Source organism: Conger conger, chromosome 9, assembly GCF_963514075.1.
Source record: "Conger conger chromosome 9, fConCon1.1, whole genome shotgun sequence".
In the NCBI taxonomy this organism is placed as follows: Eukaryota; Metazoa; Chordata; class Actinopteri; order Anguilliformes; family Congridae; genus Conger; species Conger conger.
The window spans coordinates 14,961,374-14,981,558 of NC_083768.1; the positions used below are offsets into that span (position 1 = coordinate 14,961,374).

At 43.0% G+C, this 20,185-nt stretch overlaps 1 protein-coding gene across 5 annotated transcripts; it reads left to right on the forward strand.

Moving 5' to 3' along the window:
• Window positions 1-1,100: 1,100 nt before the first annotated feature.
• On the forward strand, window positions 1,101-17,966 carry LOC133137479 (CCR4-NOT transcription complex subunit 3-like). Of its 5 annotated transcripts, none has more exons than XM_061255781.1 (18): window positions 1,101-1,252; window positions 4,284-4,414; window positions 5,287-5,354; window positions 5,552-5,626; window positions 5,777-5,866; window positions 6,952-7,080; window positions 7,891-7,986; window positions 8,849-9,068; window positions 9,368-9,501; window positions 9,611-9,667; window positions 9,818-10,775; window positions 11,264-11,366; window positions 13,086-13,227; window positions 13,623-13,722; window positions 14,013-14,211; window positions 15,733-15,865; window positions 16,076-16,201; window positions 16,588-17,966. In XM_061255781.1, exons 2-18 carry the CDS (start codon window positions 4,390-4,392, stop codon window positions 16,684-16,686), a joined length of 2,754 nt encoding a protein of 917 aa, XP_061111765.1. In that variant the 5' UTR covers window positions 1,101-1,252; window positions 4,284-4,389; the 3' UTR covers window positions 16,687-17,966. The 5 variants fall into 5 exon arrangements, with proteins under 5 accessions (XP_061111765.1, XP_061111764.1, XP_061111767.1 ...); XM_061255780.1 differs by having other exon boundaries at window positions 4,354-4,414; XM_061255783.1 differs by having other exon boundaries at window positions 1,103-1,199; window positions 4,354-4,414.
• Window positions 17,967-20,185: the final 2,219 nt, after the last annotated feature.

Sequence of the window (20,185 nt, forward strand, 5' to 3'; positions counted from 1 at the left end):
GATCTTATTGTAAATATACTTTCTCCCAATTACAACTTTTTCTATAATGTCCTTAAGCACTAGGTGTTTTCTATATACAATACAATAAGCTGTCAATACAAATTCTCTGTACGCTTCACATGTTTGTATGCGAGGTGCAGTAAAACATGGTTTAATTGAGGATGTTTTCAGCTCTGGTTTTCCCTACAGTTTTTGCATCCAGGAAGTTCCATTGACACATAACAGTCAGCTAGGATGATTTGTACAGCCATATTTTTATTTATTTATTTAAATGTTAGTTAACAGGTTACACCAGGACTGGGATATGCTTAGTGAACAGTAGTTGTTCTATTGTAGCCTCATTACACCATCACTGCAGTATATGCCACTTGGCTTTCCTGCAGACTCATTGCATTGTGGCAATATTCTGAACGACCCATCCTCATATTGCACACACATCTTAAGATGGTTGTATGTACATAAATAGAGCTACGACAATTTCATTCTAATGCAGCCTAACTTTGTATCTCAATCAATAAAATTTGAGTCTGGAATTATTTATTTTTCTCTTTGTATTCCCAGCTGTTGTGAGATCATGGCCCACCATTGAGAGAGTGACTTGTACTCTTTCCAGGTAAGAAGCTGCTGGTTGGGATCATTTGGGATGTTCCTCTCAACCTTCATGATAATCCTGGCGCATTGGTCCTGTAATCTAATTTAAAATTAAGCGATTGGCTTTCATCTGATGTTTAATTGTATTGGCTATATTCTGGATTAGCCTTCTTGCGTTATCATGTTATAATGCAGTGTGCAGATTTGTGAAGATCCTCTGTCAGATTTTATTATCTTTATATCCAAAATCACTTGACTAATTCAGATGCTAAATTAATGTTTACGTGTCTGCCATTTAACCTGACGTCATGGACGCTCGTAAAACTGACATATCACCGCAACCTTTTGCTTTCCATTTTGAGCCAATCGCAAGGAATAGTGAGCGGAAGTAGTAATATACTGCACCCTGAACGACAGAAAATCTTGACCAACGATAGTTCAAATATGTGATTAAAGGTCCAATGGCTCGCCGCCGAGGCGGGGAGGTTGGTCATCTGCGTAACAGGGGAGGTGGTGTTCCTGGTGGCCATCTTGGATTCACTGAGTGATTGTTTGGCATAAAGAAATAATAAAAATAAAAATAAAGCTTGAAGGCTTAGGATATTAAGGTAGGCTAAAATATAAAAGGGTAAAGAGGCGAAGCGATATCGAGGAAAATCAGGTAGCTAATCATATTTTACTTCTGGAGAACAACATTGATTTGTGTAGGTTGTCACAGCTAGCTATCCTTTACCCATTTTAAGTAGCTAGCTAGCTAGCCAGCCAGCCAGCAAATACAATATAAAAACATTTGCCAGCCCAGCTAGCTAGATAATTCTCCAGCGTTGCTGGACAGGTTGTTGTGAGATGCTCAACGTTCATTTAAAAAATATTTTTATTTGCTGAACGTCTCAAAACACGCATTATATTTATGCTAGCTTGTTAGCTAGGTAAGATCCGGGTAGTTTTGACATTCGCTAAGCCAGTAGCCAGTTAACACCAGCTAGCTTACGATATGTGCTTTTGTGTTGTATTTTACTAGCCAACGAGACTGTCGATATTTTGTTATCTAACGTGTGTTAACTTTTATGTAAGGCGCATGTTGCATTATCAAAAGCATCTGCAACATTGCGACGTAGACACGACTTCAAAGCATAGGACTTGTGATTACACCTCATTCTTATGGAAACGAACAGATAAAGTTACTTGCTCGTTATTTAGCTAGCGAGCTAGTCTGTAGCTGGCTACTCTAGCCAGTTAACTGAACTAATCGCACGAGTTCTGTTTTTGATTTGACTGATTATGAAAGTTCAGTCCGAGTGTTCGAGTAAGCTAGAACAAACGATGGTCATTTCACATCTGTGGTGCACTCCTGTTGCAATGTGCACGCTACCTATCGGAACGCTTTCCCATCGCGTGGAAGTAACGGGCCTCATTTGTAGTTGTAGCAAGCTGGGTCTAGCCACGCTGTAATGTAACAATGTTGCGCTTTACGAATGTTGCCAGTATCCGCGGGTTTTCCCATGGTTCTAGTTCAGTTTTTTCATTGTGTTTCAATGAATGATACTATCGTGTCATTCTTTAATATAAGATTTTAATGACACGTTAGTATTCATTTCTCACTGCCAGTGAATTTCAACCTGGTTGTCGGGGATGAACACGATATAAAAATGATAATTCTGTAATTTTCTTTCTCCCGTCAGTACAGTTTATTGAAATTGAATGCAAGGTTGCAGTGCTCTCTTGGTGGCAGTCCATGTGAAAGTAATGATCAAGTTGAGCATATCCCTTCCGGATACATAAACCTGATGTTTTGGGGAAAACTGAATGCCGTAATACATTTTCAAAGAAACTTAAAAGGTGTTTCTTTGTGTTTGTTACAGATTGTGAAAAGCAGTGTTCTTATGAAGCTTTGCCTAGTTCACAATGGGAATTTAAGGGGGCGGCTGCAGTTAGCTTTGTAACTATTACTATAGTAAATAAAGGCATTCGTAAAAGTTATTCCCAAAATGTTTAAACCATTCAGGCATGGTGCCTTCACCCAGTAGTTCTGCTGCCAGTCTTTGTCTACCATGGTTTTAAAATGTCATCACACGTTAGCAGTGGGCTGTCAGTGCTTCTGTGTTAATTATGCATATTAATTGGTTTCTGACTCATGGTCCCAATTCTGATGTGAAAAATATTTTTCAAATTGGTGTTGAAATTTTTATACATTTCTAAATGTGCAGATGTTTTATTTTCCAGTGCTACTTGATTTGAAATGGAGTTGTTTCACTAACCCACATGACCCCTGAAAGTTAAAATGATTGGTTCAGTAATTTCTTTGAGTGAGGACTAAATCGATGGTTCCTGTTGGTTCAGTTGTATTCATGTATTGTGTTTTAAAGCAAGAACACGGGTTCCAAGTACTTTGTAAAGCAGCTTGTGTGAATGTTATGTCTCCAGAGGTTGTACATACATGCATTTTTTTTATAGTAGCCTAATTATTTACAATTGTAATTATAAATGGCAGTTTCATATTGTACAGGTGCTTCTTAACTTTTCACTTCAAGTGGCACAAGCTATTCACTCCCAATTTTGATCTAGTAAGCCGTGGCACAGTTCTTTAATGCAATGATGCCAGAATACATGTCCAGTGGGAAATGATTACAACCAGAAATTACAACTTTTTTGAAGAATTGTGGTGTACACAGTCTTGTATAACCTCTGGTGTGGAGACATCTGCTGCTTTGAAGTTCCTTGAAACTAATTTTCTTGCTTTAAAGGGCAATGTCTTAATGCCCCCACACCTATCATTGTAAAGCCCACTGGTTGTCAGAAACGTACATAAATATCTGAAACATTCATCAAAAAAAGAACTGTGTGGGCCATACCCTACAATTGAAATAAGACCAAAAACCCCATGAAGTGACCTATCCTGTTAAGGCTGATGTTGATGCCGTTTTCATACATGACACTTCAGGGATTCAGAGTTATGGGTGAAATATGATAGAAATGTGAACCCCGAATAAAACGCTTGTCTTCACTGATAGATGGCACTCCTCCATTATGGATGGCCCTTAATGTCACGCGTACCCATACATTAAGAGATGGATATCTCAAGCTTTTCACTGCCAATAGCTGGATTCTGCCCACATTTATGCAAATCCAGCATTATCATTCTAGCAGTGATTTCAATTACCTCTGCTTTACTCATAAATGTATATTCCAGTGGGCTTTTTGAGAGGAGCTAAATCAATGAAACCTCTGTCCTAATGCATTGGTAGGTAAGGGGAATCTTAAAAATTAGTTGTAATATGTCTGGGTTCCTTTCAGTCTGCCCTGGCTAGTTTGCCTGTGAGATACATTTGCTTTAAAACATTGCTGCCTGTGTTTATTGCTCATCATCCATAGTGAATTTAGGCATATATATTATAATTACTGCTATTACATTACATCCTCCCATGCAAGTGAACTATTCAATCCTGAATTCCCACATTTTAAAATGATTATAGTGCTTTCTGTTTGCTTATTCAAGTCATATTAGTCACACTTAGTCAAATGATTTCTGAAAATTTCCCTTAGGTTTATGAAGGTCCCTTTTAGGTTAGTTGAATATGATTATCCAATTAGTTATGCATATCCTCATCTCTCTAAGTGAAATGTGATAATGATGTCATCTAGTCAGCCAGTGTTCCACTAACATAAGCATTTCCTCTCTTTCTCTGATCTAGGAGTTCAAATGTACCATTTATTTACTTGTCGATGAGTGCTATTCAGGAATCGGCCCTTATTTCCTTACAGTGAGAGACGGTATGAAGAAAGCATCCTAGTCAAGCCATGGCTGATAAAAGAAAACTACAAGGTATGTTTCCCTGCTTTTTCCTCAAACATTCACATTTTTCTTGGATAAATTAGGGTCCAGTCCAGTCTTTCTAACTTGCAGCACACAGACTGTCATTGCCTAAAATGACGTAATTTGGCAAGAATGGACATGTGGATTCGAGAGCATTGCAGCCATCTAAAATGGCAAAAAAAGGATTTAGATGCTTCTCACAAAACACTTACCTTCCAGTGTTCATCCATTTGAGTTTAAGTGGTTGGTACTACTGCTCATGTAAAAGTGGGTCATATTGAATACTCTTGATTCGTTGTCTACTTCTGGCAAGCTGGTGCAGCAAACAGATGCCCTCATGAAAGCATTTATGGTAGGAAGCAGTGCATTGCCCTTTGCCTTCTATATTACCTTACTGTTACAATATTTTTACTGTCTTATGGTATTCAGTAGTTTTATGGCACCATTTCCCAGGCCCACACATATGGAGTGAAGCATGCAAACTGCATGGCTTTGGCTACAGTTCCTCTTGTTTTGAGCTCTGCCAATTCTTGGTCCAATTTTAAGCGTGTGAAAAATTCATTTATTTAACCCTGTTTTGCATTTCCTGAATGCAACACATGGGATGGGAATAGGCTAGACATCTAATGTGGAAGAGCTCTTAGTTTGTTCAAACAAGGCTTTATCTGTGCAGTGCAGTGTCGGTCCAGGGCACTGAACAGGTGAACAAGGTACAAGCCTTAATTCAATATATGCTTTTTAAAATGTGTGGGTTTTAAAACAAAACAAATTTATACACGAGTGCTTTTCTGAGACCACCAGATGGGGACTCGCATGTCCCGTTGTTTTTGCCACTGTTTTAAGTGCATCGATATGAACACCCCTTCCTCTCCCTTCAATAGGTGAAATAGATCGATGTTTGAAAAAAGTAGCAGAGGGTGTGGAACAGTTTGAAGACATTTGGCAAAAGGTGAGAATTATTGGGAAGCAAGTTAATATTGTGTTTTTTAGTGTTTGCACATTTAACAAAAATCACAGGATACTGAAATAAAGGTCATTCTGAATGGATTAGAGAAAGCATGCTGATATTTTTTTTACATCATATTCCCAGTATATTTCCATAGAAAATGTTTCTATAATGGCCATTTGCCTTTGTTCATTCTGCAGCTTCATAATGCCGCCAATGCAAACCAGAAGGAAAAATATGAGGCAGACCTCAAAAAAGAAATTAAGAAATTACAGGTGGGAGCCATGAACATTGAAACATTTCCCTGGTAGACTTTGTAGATTAATTCATCTCAAACTGGAATTCAACATTTAAGATCTTTCAGTGCCCGATTGAGCTTTTGTATGTAGTGAAATGATGCAACTTTCAACCCCTTCCCCCCCCAGCGTCTTCGAGACCAGATAAAGACATGGGTGGCCTCCAATGAGATCAAAGACAAAAGGCAGCTAGTTGAGAATCGCAAACTCATAGAAACGGTAAGAGAGGAACGCACACACTTCAACATTTATTTTATAATAATATTTTATTCATAAACCATTTTGACCAACCAACTGTTTGAAGTACACAAGCCTTCCTGTTGACTAGTAGTTTAGCAGATAAGATTAACATGTATGTAATTCAGAAAAAAATGCTACTTTTCATCTTCTGCTGTTTTTAGAAAACGTTTTGCGTTTTGTATAGTACATACCCATCTCTTACCAAAAATTCATTGTTTGTCCAGTTAAGTCCACACCATTTCATCACCCAGAGCAAGAAATCAAACAGATTATTACTTGTAAATATTAATTAATGATTGTAGCCAAATAATTAAGACTGGGTGTTTGTCACAGAAAATATTGACAAAATAATTTATTAGATTAACCAATATCACATGCGAAGCAGTGGAACGGGATGGGAACGTTGCGAAAAGAGCCGATCTGGGGAAAGGTTTTTGTTTTAGCCCAATACTATAACACCTGATTCAGCTAATTAACTAATCAAGGTCTCAATCAAGACCTTGATAAGTAGAACCAGGTGTCTTGAGTGCTGGGCAAAAACAAAAACCTGGACCCACATCACCCCTGCATTACATGATTGGCTTTTTACCAATTTATAGATTTCTTTTGTAATTGTTTAGTTGTAATAATCAGGTGTCCACAATTTCTGCAATTAGGTCCCCAGTGGATTTCACTTGTCATTCTGCAATTTAATCAACCGCAAAATGTGACCTGTTTGTAAAGGATTTGGTAATTAAAGAAAATGTGAGCATTCATTGTTCTAGTTTATTAAAAGTTCCAGAATGTGAATGTGAGCATTTTTTGTTCACTTTATGCACTTTGAGTATAAATTGTCCCTCAACAGAAATGGAAACTATCTAAGATCATTAAACAGCTCGTTACCATTCAGGGGCTGCAGTTGTGGTTGGACAAAAAACAGCATGCACAGGGTAGCTCCAGGGCAGACTTCTAGAAGCCCTGCATTGAACTGATGGCTACCTTTTGTGCATCGGCAGTTTTTGAAATATCTGTGGACCAATCTGTGGATTCTTGTATTAATAATATTGACTAAACTCTTTCTGAAGCAAATGGAGCGGTTCAAAATAGTGGAGCGGGAGACCAAGACCAAGGCTTACTCTAAGGAGGGGCTGGGCCTGGCACAGAAGGTTGACCCAGCTCAAAGGGAAAAGGAGGAGGTGGGCCAGTGGTTGACGGTGAGTGCCCTGGACTTGCATTGCTAGGGTACTTCCTGAGGAGAAGCGTCTCATCATTAGGTGTGAACATACAGTATGACTAGAGTTGTTATCGCTGTGTGATTTCTTCAGCACACCCACGCACGTCTTTGCTTTAATGTAACATTTAGAGAGAGAAAATGTTTAAAACATTTGCCAAGAATTTTGCTGTAATGACTAATTCCACGTATGACTAAGTCTTTTGTATTGGGTATTAAAAGGTTCTCACTCAGACTTCCTAATGAAAATTTTTAGAAGCTTACTTGAGACCCTTTTATTTATTTATTTATTTAGAAGTGCGGTGTCTTATTTTGCTTGCAGATGACATTGCATTTCAAGGCATTCATTATGCCCTGTATAAATTGCATCTTATGTTGTTATTGTAACTCAGTAGTCCCCTAACTGTCCATGTGCCATGCCATTGTGATAATGTTTTACTGTAGATAACTTGCAGGTTGCCAGAGGCAATTAGCATGAATTCAGTCGCATCCATGCTGCAAACGCATATAAAGCTGTCTATTCACTTGGTTTTCATACTGAGCCTACCCAGTCCTTGAATAATATTGGCAACTCTTTCCAACTAATGTGGATGTTACTGATAAAATAACAGATGAGACTGAGAAGTCATCGCTGGCCAGTTGCCACAGCCTTGCTTCACACGCTTGCCAGAGTAAAAGTTTTTTTGGAGCAGATTTCTGAGCAACTGATTTGAACTTGAAGTAATTTGCAGACATTGCTGTGACTGTGTGATGTGTTGATTCTGATCCATCCATTTTCCCCTCTCTCCCTCAGAATACGATAGACACACTAAACATGCAGGTGGACCAGTTTGAAAGTGAAGTGGAGTCTTTGTCTGTCCAAACTCGGAAAAAGAAAGGCGACAAAGAGGTCAGTTTCCCTTTTATTTCAAATTCACCTCATTTGCGCAATAGCTGGCTGTCTCTAAATTGTTTAAGTATTAAACATTTTTCTTTTTCCAAGCCACCTGTCGTCTTGGTCTCATTCCTGTCTTTTTGTCTCACCACGATGGCCTCCATCAGTGCAGAAAAGTATACACTCTCCTCCATGGTGTATGCTTCCAGCTGCTGCTTCACGCTCCACTGCTATAAGGAATACACTTCATGTGCAGCTATACTGCCGGCCCTTAATCAGTCAGACCATCTTGAGCAAGGAGGTGCTCAGTTGAGCATTGAGACAGTTGCTTTGACACCCCTGGGAGGGGAGATGCGGCAGTTGGAGTACCGTAATTCGCTACTTGAAGGGAGCGCAAGCACACCTACACAAATAAACAAACACCCTTTGCCCTTCCACCTCACAGGTTCCGTGCAAAAATGATAAACCAACACAAGTCGAAACGAAGACAAAAGGAAAGCAAAACCCGGGGGGAGCTTTTCAGCTTGATGCTGGTCTCAGCTCACTATTCAGTTTCCAGCTTCACTGCTTTTCAGTGGCCTTTCCTTTCACTTTGTCTTTGGTGCTTCAATAAACAAACTCCAAAACTGACTCACTCTCTTGCCGTGTGCTCCCAGTCTCAGCCCAGCACTGTGCAGAGGACCATTGAGCACCTGAGTTGATTAGTTAAGACAATCCAGGTGCGTGTGCTCGCACTACCAGTCGGCGTGGCTGAGACAGAACTGCTTCTCTACCACACAAGTGTTTAAGCAGTCCCGGTCTCTTGATACCTGCACAACCATAACCACATTGTCCCACGATTCCCAGAATGCTTATGGTCTCTTATTCCCCTCCACAGAAACAGGACCGGATAGAGGAGCTGAAGCACTTCATTGAAAAGCACAGGTACCACATCCGCATGCTGGAGACCATCCTGCGCATGCTGGACAACGACTCGGTGCAGGTGGAGTCGATCCGAAAGATCAAGGACGACGTGGAGTACTACCTCGACTCTTCACAGGACCCGGACTTTGAGGAGAACGAGTTCCTGTACGACGATCTGGACCTTGAGGATATCCGTAAGTACTTGAATGATTTCACAGTCTTGGTGCGTCTGAACCCATCTGTTGCTATTGCCAACTGTCACAATAATATGATAAGCTATGATAAGGAGTGTTACAGACATATTTTAGTATTGAATTGGAAGAAGGAGGTTGCATTGATATAATTGTATACCGACAGATCAAATGCATGTACTTGGTTGTACGCAGAGCTGTATGCTGGCTCTGAGTGAAGCCGTTGAGCAGATTGTGCTCCGCCTCCATCTTGTAACGCCGCGCTCTTGGATTGGTTGAGCTTCTCGTCTGTGTATCTCCAGCTCAAGCCCTGGTGGCAACGTCTCCGCCTGGCCACTCTCACATGGAGGATGAGATCTTCCACCACTCCAGCAGTACCCCCACCTCCACCACCTCCTCCTCCCCAATACCCCCCTCACCTGCCACTTGCACTACGGTAAGCATTTTCACACTGTATAAGAATGAGGTTTTACGTGTTGTCATCACTTCTTTGTGCTTTTGTCACTTCTTTGTGCTTGTGCTCATATTTATTTATTTTTTTCCAGGAGAACTCGGAGGATGATAAGAAGAGGGGGCGTTCTACAGACAGTGAAGTCAGTCAGGTGAGTAGAGCGCCTGTCCATTACACTTTGTTACATTGCCTTGGCCAATAAATGCTGTAGTATGCTTGCATTTGTTAGTACAAATTGTACTGCTATGTTCTATGCTGACACCATCTACTTGCATCTGAGCAGTAATGCCTTCTCTTTCAGTCACCTGTAAAGAATGGAAATCCCTCCTCTTCGTTATCTTCCTCATCCTCCTCGTCGTCCTCCTCTTCCTCATCCTCTTCTGGAGCCTCTTCATCCTCTCTGGTCTCCATGGCTACCATTGCGGGGGGCGGTGGAGCCATCACAGGGGGCAACAGTCTCTTGGGTAGCATGGGGGGCCTCCTCCCAAACTCTGGCAGCTACAGCACGGTGACCCAACAGCCGCAGCAATCGCAGCAGCAGAACCAGCAGCAGCACCCGCCCCAGGCGAAACACTCTCCCTCCAACAGCAACCCCAGCCCCTCCAACCTCCTCTTGCTGCCCGCCTCCACAGCCTCTTCGCCCCCCAACACCAGCACGCCTGGCCCCCTGGCCACAAACTCCCAACCTCAGGGCACCTCGGGCCCGACGTCCACCTCCGCCCTGGGGCTGGGGCTGGGCCTCGGCCTGGGAAAAGGCGGGGTGACGGGGGCCAGCAGCGCCAACCAGATGTCGGGCCTGGGCCTGTCGGGGATGCCGGCATCCCTCAACACCATGGCGGGGCTCCTGTCGAGCTCCACGCCCGCGCCTTACGCCCAGGCGGCGGCCTCGGGGGCCGTGGGCAGTGGGCTGGGAGGGCCCATCGGGGGCAGCGCTGGCAGCGGCAGCTCGTCAGGGGTCGGCGGCGGGAACAGCAGCAACGGGGGCGGGGTGTCGGCAGGCCTGCTGGGCTCCGGCAGCGGGGTGGGTGTGGGGGTCGGCGGGGGGATTCTGGGACTCGGCTCCGGACAGACGGCCATCCAGGGGCCCCCTCAGATGGCCCTCAGTCCTGTCAGCGGATTGGCTCCTGGCAGCGCCGTCGGAGTTATCGGGGGTAACGGAGGTGGTTCGGGGGCAGGCGGAGGCGGAGGAATTGGTGCGGGAGGAGGAAGCGGTGCACTCGCAAGGCCCCCCAGTGGACAAAAGCAGAATGGCAATACCAGTGAGTATAGAGCAAGGGTGCCCTATCGTGTGCTGAGAGTATGCCGCATTTCAATCCAACGAATCACCACACCAGCTGACTTCACTAATTAGTTCCCTGCTCTCTGGTTGAATGTGTGTTAATGAAATAGTGAAATCAGCTGGTGTAGTGATTGGTTTGAATGAACCTGCATATTCTTGGCCCTCCACAGCTCATGATTGGGCACCCCTGGTATAGAGTGTCTCCTACCTGACTACCTCTGTGTGTTTGACATTGTTTAGTGTGCTTACTGTATGTAATCTGTACTTGTCTATTTGTCAGATTATGATTGTTTCTGGATTGTGGTTTGCATGACACTCTTTTTGTCTGCCTGTATTCATGTAGAAGCTGTACAGTAACTGAACAGCCTATATGTGTGCTGTTTGTTGTGTGGTTCTTGACTATACTTTGCCCCTAACCTGCTCGTTTATATGTATTCTTCTAAAACCTTTCCTCACATTGTCCCACAGGTTACAGTGCTGTAGTTGCAGACAGTACACCAGACTCTGCCCTCAGTAGTGCCAGCCAATCACAAAGCCAACCCTCTTCCTTAGGACCCACGTCCAATCCACCGTGAGTTATTTATTTCTTGTATCCATGTGGCTGCATAAGCAATTGTTTCATACTTGTAACAAATAACCCTTCTAAGTTACATTTTAAAATCCATCATGTTGAGCTGTGATGATGGGTACAATTATTAGGGAGGTTAAGCAGGTTTTAAATAAAGATAAAGATGAAAATTTTGAGTTAATAGAAAGTAGATGGACATTATGTGATACAGCTGGGTCTGTAGGCTTAAAACAAATCCAGGACAATTGAATAGTAAATTCTCGTGATTAGCATAATGGAAAAGAATGTTTTTAATTTTCTGAGCACTTGTACAATCACTAAGTACTACCTGACTTTGTGATAAGGTTACAGAATTAAACCGTTCATGTGGTATGGTATTTATTAACATGAAGTTTTATTTACTGTCCTTCTGAATTTACCGCCAATTAATCCTGAGACCCAAGCCTTTCATAATAACCACTACAGGGCTGTCAATTGACCAACCGTCTGATGTTATACATACTGTTCACTCAGATAAAATCATCAGGAACCAACATAAACTGTGGCTTTAAATGGGACAAGACCGTCAAATGCAAACCCTTAAGCCTATAAATCCTGAAAATGTAAGCATCTGCCTTGGAATGGCAGTTTATTCCTGTATACATGCCATGCTATTTGGTCTATATTGGTAAATGCTCAGTGATGCTCAAATGCATGGACTATATACTGTAGATATATTGAAATAAAATGTGTTGTCAAGATATTTCTGCAATATCCGGGCAAATATTAAAATTATTTCCATAGTTTTAAGCACACTTCTGTGAAATATGCATTAAATTAAAAAATTATATTATATTCCAAGAGGTAAAATGCCATTGGATGTTCTGCAAGTTGAGTGCAAAGACAGGTCTCAAGAATTCTTCAGAAATTCGAGGCTACCGTTTGATCGTATGTCAAGGGGCCGATACTGTCGGTGGGTGACGATCATTAAGAGAGGTGGAAAACATGCAGTAGAGTCTTGCACGACAAGCTAAAAAGTCTGTCCCTGGAATATAAATCCAGTCAGAACACCTCTTGTTACATTCAGGCAGTGTTATAAGTTTGCTTTTAAATTCACTGCCTGATGAATAGATTTTTATATTCTTGCGAACAATATGTTGCTTGGCTCATTAGTTTCTATTGATCATTGGACAAGAACCTTATTATGCTTCCTGGATATGTCACTTCAATGTGCGTCAGACCGTCACGACATTGGTTCGGGTGAAGAAAAAAATGAAGGCCATTACATCAGAGAAAATGAATTAATTTTATTCCTTTTTAATGCAAAAAGTAGTTTCAGTTTACATCAAAGGGCCGAAAAAAGGGAAGTTTATAGTTTTTTTTTTACTAAGAAAACCACAAACGGTCCACCTGATCATCTAAAAATGGTGTTTATACACAGAGTAAAAAATAGTTTGTGATGGTTTCAATGATGGTTGTGTCTAGTGTTATGAATGTTAAGTGTTGAGTGGGCAGGAATCTCTACAAAATACCAGAACTTTCTCTTAGGAAAAGTCCTCTATTTCTTGAAGTGTATATAGCAACATTAATATGGAATATGCTTGCACTTTTTTAGGTCATGGGCTATCCGATACAACAAGGCCGCTGCGTGGTGTTTATAATGTAATGCTGTCTAATGGTGTTGTGCTCTTGTTTGTGTGCATGAGAAATGAACAGAAATGTTGTTTTTTGTTCCTCTCGCAGTAAGGACAGCGGCTGCAGCCTCCTGAGCTCGATGACTCTGGCCCCCAGCTCGCCGTCGCCGTCCTACAGCGAGAGCAAGCCGGCGGGCGGGAGCCTGCTGAACGGGCCGCACTCCTACAGCCAGGCGTCTGAGGGCATGAAGGTGAGCAGCACCACGGAGGTGAGAGCCGCGTTTCCCACGCGCGCCTCTGCCGCGTTCCTTCCCGTCCAAAGCCGTAATTAACACCTGCACATCGCCCGCCGCGGCCGCCTCGGATCTGTTCTTCTGAAGGTTACGGTATAAAAAGCCTCCCACACAGAATAATTATCCCGCCTCTTAGCGCCGATGACTAGCTGGAGAGCCTGAGATGAGGGAGGCCGAGCGGAGAAGGTGCCGCGGTTCAACAGCCGGAAAAAGAGGGAGGCTTTTCCTCGGCGAATCTGAACACGAGCGAACGCGCCTCCATTTTAACTCTGCTGCAGCAGCAGCCTGCGCATTAATGATGTTAACTGCTGCAGCAGCCAGTGAAGTGACCTCCCTGTACCCCCCCCACACAGGCTCCAGAGCCCCTCAGCTCTCTGAAGTCCATGGCAGAGAGAGCAGCCCTTGGCTCGGGGCTGGATGGAGAGATGCCATCCCTGCACCTGGCAGACAGAGGTGAGCGTGAGCACCAACACCCCCCCCCACACTGTAACTGTGTTCAGCCACGTCGCGTGTCTGAGAACATGACGCTGAACTGGATCCTCCTAGCCTGTGCCCATTTGTATGGAGTGTAACCGATGGCCACAAGAGACGATGGCAAATGCCTGAGAGAACTTTCACATTATTATGAGTTGTCAGGCGTTGCTTGCCCAGATTTGTCCTGAACGTATGCCCAGGGTTTAGTCGTAGGTGGTTCGGGAGGAATTGCTCACTGACTGGTGTTTGGCTGGCTTCCTGTGCCCCAGACATCTTCTCCGGGACGACGGCCCCACCGGGGCCTCCCACGGCGCCCCAGCCCTCGCTGTCTGAGGTCAGCATCCCCCCGTCGCTGGGTGTGTGCCCCCTCGGGCCTGTCCCGCTCTCCAAAGACCAGATGTACCAGCAGGCCATGCAGGAGTCGGCCTGGACGCACATGCCCCACCCCTCCGACTCGGAGAGGATCAGGTACAGCGGGGCGGTGCCGTGGACGTGTCGAGCTGTGCTGCATGTCTGTGCTGCTTTTTCATAGGCTCGTCTGGGCTGTCTTATCGTATGAGCCCTTTCTGTTCTTTGGGGAGATGATGTTTTGTTCTGGAGAGTCCTAATTTAATTATTTGGAACTCCTCAGAGTTAAAGATGCAGCACCGTTAAGACCCAGCACTCCAAATATTGCCTGTCAAAGGCATTATATTGTCAGGTGCAAAATTTTGTGAACAGTGTTGCATAAAGTACATGAAATCAACAACTTGTGCTCAATTCAATCTTTTTATTTGATTTGTTTTCCTTTTTTTTTTTCTCCCAATTTTGGTGGCCAATTGTAACCTGTTTATTTAAATCGCCCATGAACACTCAGTGAGCACTTTATTATGGATTTTTTTTCTTTTTTAGACTTACTGATCTTCTGCTACTGTAGCCTATCCACTTAGGGGTTTGACACGTTGTGTGTTCAGAGATGCTCTTCTGCATACAGTTTTAATGTATGGTTATTTGCATTACTGTCACCTTCCTGTCAGCTTTGACCAGTCTGGACCTTCTCCTATGACCTCTCTCATTAACATGTTTTTGCCCACAGAACTGCTGCTCGCTGGATGCGTTTTGTTTTCCCCACGATTCTCTAGAATCCCAGTAGATCAGCAGTTTCAGAGATGCTCAAACCACCCTTAGCACCAACACTCCGCGGTCAAAATCACTTGGATCACATTTCTTCCCCATTCTGACATTGGTCTGACAAACAGCTGAACCTCTTGCTGCATGCTCTTATGCATTCAGTTGCTTGCTTATGATTGGCTGATTTTAAATATTTGCATTTACAAGGTCTACCTAATGTGAAGTGGTCACTCTGTGTATATTGAGGAAACAGTGCTCCAGCTCTGCCCCCACAGTGGCCAAAAACAGATTGACACGCCTTTTTCAAGCCGCATGGTCTCGAGCTCCGGACCGTGATTCCGGGACAATCGGAGGCGCTCGTACACAGCAAACCTCCCCGCCGAGTCCCTTCCCCCACCCTCAGAGTGGCAGCCCAATTTTGCTGCTCCCTCACGTGGCCAGCCATACTCGGATCATAACCGCGTCGAACGAAACGCACCGTGGCGCTTCGTGCACCATATAAATTTGCAGAACTAACATTACGACAATTACACAAACAAAATAACGAGCCTCTAAAGTGCTCTAAAGTTTCCTGCACACACAAAATGGTGTTTTTTATTTAATGATCTGCACAGCACACCGCAAGCCACAATAGCCCAAAAATAGCCCAGCACAACCCAACTTCCCACAGGATTTTCTTAGTCAGCTTCCGTTGTTTTCAAACTTTTTTGCACCTGTCTGAAAAGCAGTCATTTTAACCTTCATATAATCCAGTGTTTTTTTTTTTTTTTTTTTTGTCAGCATCCTGCTTCTCTTCATTGCTTTAAGCGTAAAGTCAAAATGAATGCGATGTAATGTGTGGACCTTAATGGCTTTGGCTCTGTTCTCATCTCCTCGCAGGCAGTACTTGATGAGGAACCCGTGCCCCACCTTGCCTTTTCACCACCAGGTGCCCCCTCCTCACTCTGACTCCGTGGAGTTCTACCAGCGGCTATCCACAGAGACTCTCTTCTTCATTTTCTACTATCTGGAGGTAAGCCAATCTGCCCTGTTTGTGTGTGTGTGTGTGTGTGTGTGTGTGTGTTTGTGTGTGTGTTTGTGTGTGTGTTTGTGTGTGTGTGTGTGTGTGTGTGTGTGTGTGTGTGTGTGTGTGTGTGTGTGTGTGTGTGTGGGATGGGACTCGCCTGAGGTCTGGGGTGGCTGCGGTTTGAGGGAACCCATCTCTCCCTCATTTCTTTTGCAGGGCACCAAGGCACAATATCTCGCGGCCAAGGCACTGAAGAAGCAATCATGGCGATTCCACACCAAGTACATGATGTGGTTTCAGAGACACGAGGAGCCCAAAACCATCACTGATGAGTTTGAACAGGTACACCCCCTCCCCTGTAAAGCCGTGATTAAATAATTATGGTAATAATGGACAATTCTGGATTGCCACCAGCATTCATTGGAGGTACACCAGCCAGTTATCTGAAGATTTTTTATTAATTATTTTATTTTATTTTCTTTATCCCAAGAGTCTTGAAGGATATTTCCTTGAGGAATGTGGGTGAAGGTCTCCCGTGAAAGCAGCAGTGTCATACTGCCTTTAACTCGCCACTCTTTTTGCATGTTTACGTTGAAGTTCCTATGCTAACGTTTTTACAGGTAATGGAAATTATTGCAAAGGTACTGGTGAAAGCTCTGATGTATGATGTATAGATTTGAGTGGCCACTTTTCTGATGTAGTCGTCTGATGAGCGCATTCTCTTACAGGGGACATACATTTACTTTGACTATGAGAAGTGGGGCCAGAGGAAAAAGGAAGGATTCACATTTGAGTACAGGTACCTTGAAGACCGAGACCTCCAGTGACTGACCGTTGGGGTGCGAGATGGAGAGATGGAGAAAAAGCAGGGTGTACTACTGTTGACATTCCTGGATTGAATTTCAACACAGTGGGATGAGACTGATGCAAAGATGACTCTTCATGTCTGTTTGTGCAAATGCATTTGGGTCACCTTCCTTGCCCTGGAGAAAAAGCCTACATCCCCCTACTGCGCCCCCCCTCCCACACACACCCGTCATTTATTTGACTGATGCTTTTAAATCACCTTGCTGAACTGAAGGTGTTTGGCCAAATGTTTATTTGATTACAGGTTATTTGTTTTCCTTTCAACATTTTAAATCACGACTCACTCGAGAACCAAAGAAAATGAGCGGACCCCCAGTAACCCTTAAGGAATGGGGTCGGGCAAAATGAGCCAGAGGGAAATTGTCAGACCGTACCAGGGCGTGGGGGAAGGGGGTCAGGGTTGAAGGTCAGGGGCCTGAACATTTCACCATTTCACAGCAGTTTGTGCTGCTGCCTGTTTTCCCCAAAGTGCAGCCAAGTGTGTTCCAGCCCACCCTCCTCGCACTTGTCGCTTTTGCAACGGGAGCGATCGTATGAACCCCGTAACCCCGGCACCTGCTTCAGGAGCCGTCTCTTCCTTCGCCAAACCTGCCACGGATCAAACTGCTGTGCGACGACGGTCCTCTCTCCATCCTCTACGAAATCATCCATCGGTTGGCTGTGGGCCGTGGCAAATCCCACCACCACCACGGACACCCAGACCTTGTCCGCGTAGTACATGTTTACAAGAGAAAAACGAAAGCCAAAAGTGAGACAAGCTAATCAGTTACACCAACGAAGCAACAAAGCTTTTTATCAATTTGATAAATTTATATAAATTCATAAATCATTCACGATTGCACTTCCAAGCTTGGGAGAAGACAAAATAAATCTTTTAGATTAACTTGTATATATCTATATTTTGTGGGCGGGATGGAAGGCCATTGTGTCAAAAAATGTGTGATTTGGAATTTGTACAGCATAACATAAATTAGGAAGACATGAGCTTCTCTTCCTCCCCAGCTTTGTAGTGCAGAAATAGAACTGACTCAAATGAAAAGCACATCATGCGATTCAAGTGCTTTTATTCCCCTCGATTTCCATTGCCGTGTTTCCATTTCATAATTATTTTTTAAACCTCTTTCAGTTTTGGAGTGCAACTATGAATGATTTTGTTTTCCATGCACGTAAATTTATCGACGTTGAAAGCATTTCAAAGAAATTGAGAAGTAAAAAAAATAAATGAATGGTAAATTTTTAATTCATTTTGGGGGACTGGCAGGGAGAGGGGGGGGGGGTTCTACTTTGAAGACCACAAAGCAGCATTTATATTGAGTCCTGTTTTAATGTTTGACTTGTTTACTTTGGGCTATAGAAGGGACGTGAAGGGTCACTGAGAGATGAAATGTGAATTTCTCCCAAAAAAACTGTTGTATAGACTTTTTCATCCTTTATTTTTTGTTGTCATCTGGACAGCATGGTAAATAACACGTAAAAGTGGAGCAAATAAGACATAACAGTGAAATAAAGGATTGTAAAATATTAATAAAACAATTACTTTTCAGAAAGGTGTAGGCTGATTTTCATGTGCAAGTCGTCACTGAGTAGTGAGTGTTGAATTTCTCCAGGTAATTATTTTTATACATCTATCAATCATATATATATATATATAATCAAAAGTGTTGCGTTCCCTTCTTGGGTCCAATGTCAGAGGTGTACTTGTAGACTGATGAAAGTAATGTTGCTTTTATAAATTGTATCTTTTAAAAAATGTCCCTGAAAAAAACAAGGTTAAAGCTAAAAGAAAATGTAGCAGTATGTGGCAAGTCTGGGTGAAACTTTTCCAGCCACAGATTGCCCACACCAGAACAGTGTGTATTGCTTGTGACCTGACAGAAGGGAACTCAACCATTTCTGCCAGGAGACTATTCCCATCCCCCCGGCAATGGCAAAACACAGGGGAAAGGCAAGCCAAATGATGTATTCAAATGCATATATCCAACAGTTGTCTTTGGACAAGGGCATCCGATCTGATTTAAATGCAGCTAAAGCCATGTATTTTCCCTGCATATCAGTGTTCAAAATGCTCCTGCCGTAGCTTTCTAATCCTGTGAAGGAAATCTAATTTTGTGTCGTGACAGGAATTCTGTGCTTATATTCTCTGATAATGGACACAGATGATTAGATTAACACCCCCACGCATCTGCACAGTGCCTGTACCCAGCATTGCCTTTCAGTGCTTTGAATCTTGTGCATACTGTAACTGCAGTTTGATGGTCATGTTATTTCACAAAATCCAAAGATGGGAGACTATCTATCATTGGATTCAAATTGTTGTATACTAGATGTGGGAGGAAACTCGCACTGTGCAGTCTAGGAAGTTTAGATGAGATTGTAGTTTATTATCCACTGACAGAAATTTGTTTTGCCGCCAGTGCCAAAAACAACATCCACTAGGTTAAAGAAAAAATAGTGCCTACATATAAATCCATCATCCATATACTCCTATACAACACCTAAGCATATTCCTGAGTATATATATGTTGTATACAAATGCTAGAAATATACATATTACACAATCTGTCAAATCCAGTATAATTACATTCCAAAACTTTTCATTTCCTAATCGACATAAACCACAATTAACCATGGCAATCCCCATCCAAATGATAGGGGATGAATGGGCTCCAGGGTGAACTGGTGTCTGGTGCATACACCCACCTTCCCTTGCAGTACTGTACATACAGATGTAATGTGTGTTGTTTCTGTGCATGTCAGTGTGTGTTTGTACATATGTATGTGGGGGGTCGTCTACTTGAATCCAGTGATGGTTTAGCATCCTCAGAGAGAGTGAGACAAAATTGTTCCTGTATTTGTTTTTATTACACTCCAGCACCCTAAAATGCCTTACAGAAGGCAGGAGCTAATACTCCTTTTGAAGGAGATGAGAATAATTAATAATGCCTTCTATTTACATAGCACTTCACATTCACACAACTCTTAAGAATCTTACAGTAATGAGGGGGAAACTTGCCTCAACCACTTCCAATGTGTAGCATCACCCACCATTTTCCAGCAGATCACTCACCCCATATCAGCAGAAATGGAGTGTGAAATGACTATTTACAGTTAATTAATCTGGGGGATAATTAGTTGGCATGAATTTAGAGAGAATTTACCCAGAACACCAGGATACCGCCCTACTCTTAGCTATAAGTGTTCGATCTTTGATGGCCACTGGAAGGTAGGACCTTCGTTTAATATCTACATCCTAGGTCTCTCCTCCAGTACCCAAGCCCATACCTGCTTAGCATCAGCAGGAGCAGGATAAATGGTGGCCATGTCCAAAACAGTTTCCTAACTACTATGTCCTCAAAATATGTACTATCTACTAAACATTCTGCTTACTTATATTTGTGGTCCTGATGTACCGTCCATGTACTGTACTTTAATATACATACAGTACTTCTGGGGTTTTGT